The sequence below is a fragment of the Hoplias malabaricus genome, chromosome 3 (assembly GCF_029633855.1).
Source record: "Hoplias malabaricus isolate fHopMal1 chromosome 3, fHopMal1.hap1, whole genome shotgun sequence".
Classification (NCBI taxonomy): domain Eukaryota; kingdom Metazoa; phylum Chordata; class Actinopteri; order Characiformes; family Erythrinidae; genus Hoplias; species Hoplias malabaricus.
In genome coordinates this window covers 44,016,925-44,027,437 of record NC_089802.1, presented here as the reverse complement: position 1 = coordinate 44,027,437, position 10,513 = coordinate 44,016,925, and the positions used below count along the sequence as shown (strand labels likewise).

The 10,513-nt window shown below is 38.7% G+C and overlaps 1 protein-coding gene across 3 annotated transcripts in view; it reads right to left on the bottom strand.

Annotated features, from left to right (window-relative positions):
* Positions 1-643: 643 nt before the first annotated feature.
* The window catches only part of nav1b (neuron navigator 1b), a 70,530-nt gene continuing 60,660 nt past the window's right edge, over positions 644-10,513 (bottom strand). For all 3 annotated transcript variants that reach the window (XM_066665865.1, XM_066665867.1, XM_066665866.1), the window contains 12 exons: positions 9,922-10,084; positions 9,498-9,678; positions 8,892-8,983; positions 8,699-8,794; positions 8,342-8,510; positions 6,505-6,740; positions 6,078-6,232; positions 5,907-5,978; positions 5,401-5,597; positions 5,130-5,248; positions 4,589-4,786; positions 644-4,165 (listed from right to left, as the gene is read on the bottom strand). In XM_066665865.1, the coding sequence (XP_066521962.1) occupies positions 4,079-4,165; positions 4,589-4,786; positions 5,130-5,248; positions 5,401-5,597; positions 5,907-5,978; positions 6,078-6,232; positions 6,505-6,740; positions 8,342-8,510; positions 8,699-8,794; positions 8,892-8,983; positions 9,498-9,678; positions 9,922-10,084 (1,765 nt within the window). In that variant the 3' untranslated portion in view covers positions 644-4,078. The remainder of the gene's footprint in view (positions 4,166-4,588; positions 4,787-5,129; positions 5,249-5,400; positions 5,598-5,906; positions 5,979-6,077; positions 6,233-6,504; positions 6,741-8,341; positions 8,511-8,698; positions 8,795-8,891; positions 8,984-9,497; positions 9,679-9,921; positions 10,085-10,513) is intronic.

The window sequence follows — 10,513 nt, the reverse complement described above, 5'->3', positions numbered from 1 at the left end:
GGGAATGTCCAAAATCTGTGACAAAATACATTAAAAAAAAAAAAAAAGACTTTTCAGAACACGGAACTTGCTGCCTATGCCTTGGACTGTGATAAACAAAAAAATGCAACCAAATTGAACATTGGAAAAGTGGAATAAAATCTGGAGGGAAGTAGCCTGCAAAAAATGCATGCTGTAATATAGGATAGTAATTTTAAAAACTTTTTATGAGATATTTTTTAGAATATTTAATTTCATCATGCTCTTATTTTCTGCTTCTTTGCATATCTTTCTATATTTTAATCATTTTTACATGCAATTTCAAAAGCTTATGTTTTTTAAATACCGCTCCTACTCTTTATGCAAGTGGGGTTTGTCCTATCTAATATCCTCAGAAGTAGCTCCTGAAAAAGATGAATAAATTATACTGGACTGGAAATTCAATAAATGGTATCTGACTCTTGCACATTACTCTGTGTCATAAAATGGTAAGTAGCCCATTATGATCAGATTATGATATCAAATCAGCTGCTCTGGGCTTCAGAAACGTGAACTGGTCCCTCAGTAAAACTGGAAAGAAAGAGACATTAAAAATAAAATGACGACAGGACACACTACACAGTTAAATAGACCAAAAAAGGACAGTGTTAAAGAATGATGTGGTTTTATTATGGTAGATGGACAACATTGGATTGGTGGTTATGCAGAAACCTCCGGAGGCATGCCAGTTCCCCACAGGTTTACAGGGCCACGCAGAAACAGAAAAAGCACAAGATTCCCCTTACAAACCACATTTCTCTACTAGGTTTTCTTATCCTAAACGATTGTTGTCGCAAATGACTTGGCTATTTACAATGTTTACAGTTATGACTTTTCTGTACAAAAAAAAAGGAAATTAACTTGTATAAACCATTGTTTGGGGAAAAAAAAGCTTACAAATAAGAAAAGGTTATGTCCTGTTAAAATGGCCAAATGATAGGTCGACCATTTTCCGAATTCTGTTTCACACCAAGGTGACATGCTTTAACAACATTTAGAAATCCATTACATTTCTATTGCACATTGCAAGTTACATAAGATACCATACCTTTAATAGTATATTTTTCATTTTTGAATCAATAACAAGCATTGCATGATGTTTGGGGACTGTTCAACAACTTCTTATGAGCATATACCTGGTGTTGCTGCTTACTGCCAAGTTTAACACATTACTCTCAAGCTCTTCTGGGAAAATGAAGCTACTTGTAAACCACATTATAAGCCATTTGGTTTGAATAATACAGCAACAACTGTGCAAATTCTTTTTAGCATTCCTTTGGAAAACAGTAAAATCACCAGTGCTATTTAGCGTTCAGTTTAACTGCGTTGAGAGATTGAGATCCTGTCTGAGTTCTAGAGTAACACGGGTGAGTTTACTGCATGCAATTTCAGTGGGAAATGAAAAGTACTCCTCCCACACGCACACACACACACACACACACACACAAAGCACTAATGCTCGCCACGGGGCATCGAATCACCCCAGTGCAGTGAAATATTAAGCCAGATAGTGTAGTTTGTTCACGTCTAGCTTTGACATACTGCAGCACAGAACATTCCAGCGACAGAAAGAAAGAGAGAGAGAGAACCAACACAACTTAAATCATTTTCAACTGATGTCATTTTGACAGATATCTCCAGCCATTCCTCTAGTTCCCTGCCAATCAAAGTGAACAATAAGTTGTTGAATAGTCCTGTTATGAGAGACACAGCACAACACAACACAGCCATTACAGAGTCACAGGCACAGTAACCAGGGACATGATGCAGACAGAGCACAATGGCTTCTGTTACCAACACCCCACTTCACACAGGGCCTGTATGAAAGTGTTATGATCAATTATAACGCCAGGGGACTGCGAAAGTAATCTCTTTTCATTTGCTGTGTCAAAGCCAAACACACAGGCGAAAAAAAAAGAGCGAAAGGCTTTTTGTGATTAGCCACAATTGTGCATGCTTTCAAAAGTATTTTGAAGTCCAATCTATCCTTATAACGATACTCAATAGAAAATGGACTGTCAAATTGGAGGGAAATAATCCATCCTCCAATCCCTTTTATGAAGAAGGCCAACAGAATGGGTAAGGCAAATAAAGCCATTATCGCACTGTCATAAGTCTTAAAGAATGTAATTAGATGGAAATCTCACACAGCGGGTTGGAAGTAGCAGTGCAAAGTAACTTCACAACTAAAGAGTCTGTATGTGAACGAAGGAATCTCTGTCTACAATAGTGTGGCTCTTGTTACTACTCTGGCTAATAAACCCTTTCTGACCATATTAAGACCCTTTCTCCTTGTCTGTCAGTACCATATTTACAAAGATGAATAATGACAGCATATAATATCTATGAGGCAAAATAAATGGAAGTGATAAATGAAGAAATAAATAAAATGATGCAAGTATTTAACTGACCTCTGACTTGCTTTCCACGTGCTTTTTATTTTCAGGTAGAAACAAAGGACATTATTGGCCCACCACTGCTTATTACTAATAAGCAATTCCTGTAACCTTTACTTTTACTGTGGGAACTAATGATCAACCCTCCATGGAACTACATGCTACTTTGATTTCATCACCTGAAAGATACCATTGTGATATGCTTTCAATGGACGTGGAGATGAAGGAGAAATGAGTTGCTGAAGAATAATGATAACACATGCTGAGATGACCATTGAAAAGTAAAGGTGGAGTAGTTGGTTTAAGTGACTATAGGATTATTCTTTGATCCTTAGGTACTTCATAACGATGCTCAGGCTAAGGCTATTTCGTAGAGATCAAGCACCTACATGCTTACTCTAAGACATCTGCATGGGAAAATTGGTCATTTGCCTATGGGGAGATTTTTTTTCTCTCTTTTGATAGCACCAAATAATCAAAAACAATCCTATGTACCTTTTCAACATATTTTCAACCAGCTCCTGATACTCTTTCATTAGGGGTAGTGTCTTTCCCGCTCTAAACACATGGCTGATATTGAGCAGGTGTGAAATCGATTTGGTTTTTGCATTTCTTAGATATTCGCACCATATGCTACAAAACTAGAACAGTTGACTGAAAGGACAGAAAGATTAAATAATCGTAGTTGGACGCCTGAGATTACTAACCCCCTGAGCTGAGATCAGTTTGAAAGCCAAATAAAATCTAACCTACAGTATTTTACGATAAAAAGAACAGTCCACAGAAACTATAAGCCGTTTCAAAAGCTTATGGCAAGAACCTTAAACTGCTCGATTCCTTTTGAATGCCTCTTGCTATTTGCTGAGTGTGGCTGAGGTGCCAACAGTGTCAGAGATACAGCAAAGTAAATGTCGAGACGCCCCCTACAGGACAACCACGGAACAGAATAGCGCACCTTGCAGCACATTGCTGTTTTTAAGGCATTCTTGTTTTTTTTCCCAAAATGTATTTGGCCAGCAAAGTAAGGTAACTGCATTCTGCATATGCCAAAGTGTCTCTGAGGTTCTTATACATCATAACTTTACTCATGCGGCCTTTTTAAATTACGGATAGCACGTCTGAAACCTATAGGGGACCTTTTTGATCAGCAGCAGCATTCCTGCACTAGCCCTCACTGCGGAGGACTGCAGACAGAGACGGAGCTCAGTCTCAGTCTGGTGATGTCCTTGATTCTTAAGCTGTGAGGTGAAAGTATTTTGTGCATGCTAGCAAATAGCACCTGTTTTCTTGAGTTGTATTCTGGGCAGCAGTGGAACAGAAAGGGCTCCCGGAAAGGAAGAAATACATAGCGACTAATGATGTGTGTAAACAGTATATGTGTATATGATCTGCAGATGCAAGTAGTAAATATCTTTTTGTGATGAACGTGCCTATGGTTCTTAATTATGACTCTTGCGATGTACAGTATTTTATCAACAAATGCACAATGAGATGAAAAAACTTAAATGATCTCCGTTAGCACAGTACAGGATCTTTTGAGTGATTTAGAACATGAACTGGCATTTCATGGAGTTGGTGTCTGGACCTCAGTGTGTTCGCAGAAACACTTGGAGAGATGGAAACTCAGATGGAAACAGAGATGAGGGCTCAGTTTATGTTGGTGTTCAAAGTGTGGGCAGTTTGGGGTCAGTCTCTTTTTCTGGTGATTCAATATAATTGGCAGCCTCCTGCAGTTTTAACAGCATCGCCATCTACGATAGGAAAGAAAGAGGAAAGGGGACGACAGAGAAGGTATATCACTACTGAACTAGTATTTAAGCTTTAAAATTGTTCATTAATGGTAATTAGATCACAGACAACTAATAACACCCTTCAAAAATAATGATATCACTTAAATAAAAAGAAATACACTGACTCTTTATATCTGATGAATAGACACATGAAGTAGATTATATAGACTACGTGAGAGCCATCAGCACATGATTTTTTTTTACTCCTTCACAAGGGTAATATTATGTATAAAGTAATAATATTATAAAGTGAGCCTATACTAAATCAAAGCTACAAACATTATAACCACCAAAATTCAAGCACCAATTGTGTAGCATGCTGTCTTTGTGGGTACCTAATAATTTCACTTAAATATGCTCGTTTTAAAACATAACTCTGCATACCAGGGGATCCGACTCCATGGAGCTGGGAGGGGTCTCTTTGTGAGGCCGCTCCTCTGCAGGTTGGCTGGGACTGGCTGGTCCTATGCTGGGGGGAGGCAGGTGGAAGAGCTTGGCTTGGTCCTGCTGAGCAGAAGGCCAGGGAAGAGAATCCCGAACCCACTCTACTGGATCCTCCCAAACTGCCTTCTGACCATGCACCTAGGGCAGGAGAACGAGTTCAACAACTTCAAAGAGCAGCAGTCAGGATTTGCAAGTTGCAGCTTACCTCAGCTGAACACTAAGACCTTAAACAGTTTAAATATCCGTGTGTTTCTTTGTACCATTCAGTTAAATACCTGACCACACTTATTAAAACAAGCCCATTAAAGCTTCAAACAACAAAGCACAGAAACACTGGGAAACTACTAGGAAGTAAGACTGATAATGTTCAAGTTAAACACCTTCCTTTTTAAGAATGTATTCATTGTATTATTCATTTTTCACGTTCAATTTAAATAATACATTTTAACAAAATCCCTTGTTAAAGGTAAGCCTGACCCACTTTTATCCCATCTTTAGCCCCCTCTTGAAGGTAAGGGATGATGGAATGGTTCCACAGGTCAATGAACCAGGAACGGAACTCCTCCACTGTCACGGGACAGGACAGGAAGAAACACGGACCTACAAAACAGACAACAGGACACAAGACTGCGTCAGTCTCTTTCAAACACAATTCACACAATAACAGCAGTTTGCACAGCAGAGACATTGAAACGGGGCTCCTGTTTATATGGTTCTTAATGATCATTAAGAAATAGCACACTTAATCTTACCAATGAGGAAATCAGAGGTGCTGTGCTTCTCCAGAAAGGTGTGAAGATGATACCAGAGCTTGGGCACCCAGTCCAGCACCCTCAGGAGATCCTCATTAGTCAAGCTTTTCTGGTCCTCAGCTTCCATCAGCTTCCTGTGCAGATACCGCACTAGGAAACCATTAGCAGGCTCCACGTTATTTGAGAACATAACCATCCTGCAAAGACAGTGACAGAGAAAGTTAAACCACTGCCAAAAATACCAGCATTTCTTTTCTGTTAAATTCATTCCCATAAATTTGTCTTCAGTTAGTGTAATTATCCGTGAAAAATTATGAGATTTACATTTTAGCAATAAGCAATAATAGTAATTATTATTATTATTATTATTAATAAACATATAGTGCTTTTTCCAGTGCCAAAAATATAAAGAAAATAATACACAGAACCAAGACAAAACAAAAAAGAGCACAACAATACAGAAAGTACAAAAACAGTAGCTGTACAGTACCAACAATAACACTCACCTGAAGCTAAGATGCAGGCCATGGTTGGGGGTCATCTTCACTGGCTGATTTGTGGTCCCAATAATGTATGGACTGAAAAAAACAAAGATCAAAAGGACATTAGTCAGAATCCCTTCTATAAGAGACACATTAAAGTTTCAACTCGCAGTTTCCACTTAAGCTTCCACTCACCATTTGTGATATTTACAAGTTAAAGCACCATTAACTACTTCACTGATGGACACCGCATCATGTACATCATCCAGAATCACAACTAATGGGACTTCAGAGGCGCTGCTCTCCCTGTCAATCTGATTGGCCAGGTTGGACAAATAAAGCTGAAGGTCCTGGTGTAAGTACAGAAAGAGGACTAGTATTACTTTTTAAAACTCACCATTAGATGGAAGACTCAGCAACATTTCACTGAAAAGCAGCATTCATAACGCAAAATGACCCCAGTAAAATCCTGTCATGACACCTGACGAACACACTCTTACTTTCCTCCAAAATATACATAGTGCTGAGCCTGGAGTAACAAAGACAAAGTCTCTATTCTCCCTATTACAGATCAGTTAAGCATGATTTAAAAATTATTTAGATTTTATTTTACCCAACTGACCTTGCAGGACTGGCGATGCATGTTGAAGGTGACAGCAATAGCGGGGGTAACTTCTCGTGCACTGCGTTCCACCAGGTACTCTGTGAGGCGGGAGGAGAGGTAGGTCTTCCCTGTGCCGCTTGGGCCCGACAGGATCAAGCGCCGGTGCTTCAGCAGTAGACTGATATAGTGCTGTATCATAGGTTTCGGGATAAGGGTCTCAAACACTAAGTTGTCCACACATTTCTCCTTCAGACCTGCAACGGTGTAATAGAGAAAACAGGATAACGGGGCTGGGTAAACAGTAGGTCCATGGCTCAGGGCTTTTTAATAGTATCTTTCCTCCAGGGTGACTAGAGCAAGATCAGTCAGAAGTAATGTTTGCAATGTTTTGCAGATACCCCTTATAACTCGCAAATCGAGCTATTTAATGCATACACTGTAGACACAGATATTCAATGGTGCAAATGTGGATCCACAGAAGTGTGACATAATATAAGAGACAGTGGAACAACTTTATTTGAGCTTGTAAATGCTATTGTCAGTGGCAGCAGTTGGAAGAGTTTTTGTGATGTAAATATAATCATCCATTATCCTGACCTGACCTCCATTATGTTTACATGTTTGTAGTGTAACCTTCCCAGAAGAGCCGGAGCTACAAACTACTGAAAACACCATTTTAAAAATAATGCTGGATAAGCAGGTGTCCATTAAACTTACACAGTATATGTCCAAAAGTTTAAGTGCCATTGTTGTAATCCTGGTTGGCTCAGATGCTGAGACGAGAACAACCGTTGTTGTACTGCTATAAAAAGAAAACCAACCTGGTTAACTGTGGTGCACTGTTGATAAACAGAAATGGGTGACACCACAGAGTGAGTGGATGAGATTTGCCGTCTGCTGGTGTTTATCTCGGTAACTCTTGGTGATGTACGGTATCACTTGGTCTCTATAAACTGGTGTCAGTGCAGACAGTCCAAAAATAACACCAGAATGGGGTTAGGGGTGTCTGTGTATGTCACCCTCTCAACCAAGTGTCACATTCCACTGCTAAAGTTGTGGAGAAGGAGTAAGGAATTGGGGGTTGGGAATGGAATTGTAGCTGAACAGTGCCTCTGCTGGGCAAATGGAAACATTTACCAGCAGAGCAACTCTACCAGCACATCACTGACATTGTCATCTTCAAAAACATTTCATCACAGTTATTTTACATTCCTTAAGGAACATAAATCCTGCATTTTGCCTGCTAACTGAGAAAACACATTATTGTTTAAAATTATTTTGCTCAAAGAGGAACTATTGAACATGCTGAAAAATCACATCCCTCCACATTGATTCGAAATCTTACCTGATCAATATCACATCTTGGTCATAATTCAAAGATGTTAAAAAAAAAGGTGGGGTGGGGGGGGGGGGGGTTCTACACAGCATGTATCCATTTTGTTGGCTGGGTGACATTCAAAAATATCAGTTCATCTTATGAAAACTTCTCACATCAATATTTCTTGCCATGTGGTGAATTAGCAAGTTAAAAATCAAATGTAAATCCCTTAATCAGCACGTGTATTATTTGTCTATAGAGTATAAGACTTGGAGCACTACCATGTATTACCATTTGTCTAGTTTTCATTTTTCTGCCTTGTTTAAACTTATCAGCTGCTGTTTAAACTGTGAGGATATACAGCATATGTACAAACAAACTGCTGTTGCCTTCTCTTTTAAATTTACTAAAGATAGCTTTTCAGAGAAATGTTTTTTCCCCCTGGGACAGAGACAATATAAGAAATCTACACAAAAAGTGTAGATTCATTTTAAATAAATGTTTTCGTCATTTCCCCCATGATGTCCACCCGCTCACCTTTGAGGGCCACACTGATGCAGGTGGAGCTCTTGTTGAGGCAGCGTACTGGTGGGGTCTCAGGGGGCTGGGCTCCCAGGATCCTCTTAAGGTGACTGAGGCTGTAGCTGCAGATAGAGTCCTGAGACAAACCCAGGCTGGAGCTTGGGTCCACCACAGACATGTAGTCCTGAACACATACAGAAACAGAGGAGGAAGGATGTCTTCCATATCACTGATGTAAAAAATGTGAATCGCCTTTTATTTAAATATAGAAAATATAAAATACTATGCACAAATCTGTTGTGTTCGATGAGAAACAAACCAATAGGAACATTCCAAAACGACTAATGAGATGATTGTGCTCCTAGAACTCACTTTGAAAGCTTGGCATATGGTGGAGTCCAGAGTGGACCAATCAGTCCGTCCACTGAGTTTGACCAGGCCGATGAAGAACTCCAGCTGTTTCGCCTCCTGTGCAAAACAGGTAGTGGGTTAAACACAGTGGCTAAAGATCATTTATACATTATAGAAAATATTTACAGGAATATGGTGTAGTAGTGATACACACATCTTTAAAGACTTGTTGGTTGGGTATGCGCACCACCACTCTGACAAAGCTCTCATCCTTCTGTAGAGTCGAGGCAGGACTATGAAAAACATCTGTCAGTATGGAAAACGAACAAAACAGATTTAATGTGCTCAAAATTAACAAAACATATAAAATAATTTATTCACTCATTCATCTTCTGTTACTGCATCAACCTGTTTATGGACTCCATAGCAGTTACTTGTTATAGTTTTATCTATTTGTATTCCTCTTTACTCTAAAAATATAGCCTAAGAGCTATTAAGGGCATCAGTAACCAACTCTAAAGGAAGAAGACAAGTTGAAACCAATTAAGGATTCTACTGTTGCTGGGAATTATGAATTAAATGTAATAGTATATCTTTCAATTTGCAGTTAAATCGTTAATAAATCTGTGCTATTACACTATGTATTACAGCCTGATATAAATTTTGTTTTGATTTTTTTTTTCTGGAAATGACACTAAAAGTAACCTCAGAGTTCATGTCTATAAACATGTTGCCCATTAGAAGGAACATTATTATTGATCATGGATACAATGCGTAATATAACGTATTGAATGTGCATGTGTTTGGGGAAATGTCTGACCTGTGTTAATGCTTTCACTCGCCCCCATGCTGAAGGCTTTACTGAGAGAAGCCACTGATTGCCGTGGTGAAGAAGTGCCCAGTGAGCCCAGCCCTGAGGATTGAGAAGTGGAGCTTGGAGGTCTTGATGGACCACCTGTCTTCAGCTGGTCATTCTCTGCTTTCAGGTTCTCCACAGTCACCTGCAAGGTAAATGCTATCTGCTTAGAGGTGATATGCAGTAAGAACTGTATAGAATATAATGTATTATGAATAGTAATCCAGGTAAGAATATAGAATAATGCATAGGAAAGTAATAAAGCTTTTAAAAAAAGCAGGCTACATAATTTTGTTACTATTTTCTAAGGATTTCTCGACACAATAATAAAGAAAACATGCTGTACTTTTTTGTGGGTGAATGATTGTGTCTCTGACTTCACACTCACCTGCATCTTGGTCATGGCTTCCTGAAGCTGCTCCAGCTGATGGGCGGAGGTAAGTGCCTCCAGCCTGATATCCGTGAGCTTTCGTTCCTTTTCCCAGAGTTCTGAGCGCAGATCAGATACAACTTTCTCATCCATTTCTGTGCCGTCACTAGGCTCTTCAAGTCTGAGATAAAAAAACAAAACAAAAAAACATTGTAAATAAAACCTAAAACCTGTATTCAAATTAATTATAATAAAACAAAATAATAAAATGTAATACACAGCCACACATACCATATTGTACTCCAATATAAACACTACCGGCTAAAATACGGAGGCAACCACTGAACCTTTAAACTAAGTATTTTGACAAAACATCACATTTACTAACATCAAATTCAACCAAAGAGGTTTTTAAGAAAATGCGTTTCAGTGACATCTTTTCCTTCATGATCTTACCTGAAAACTATTATTATAAACTATCTATTAATATTATTATTATTATTATAAAATCAAACCATTGTATTAATAAGCCATTAGTGTCCATGAACATGAAAAAAAAATCAGAACATTTCAGAAAATTTGTGTTTATTTTTTAAAATATTGTGTTCCC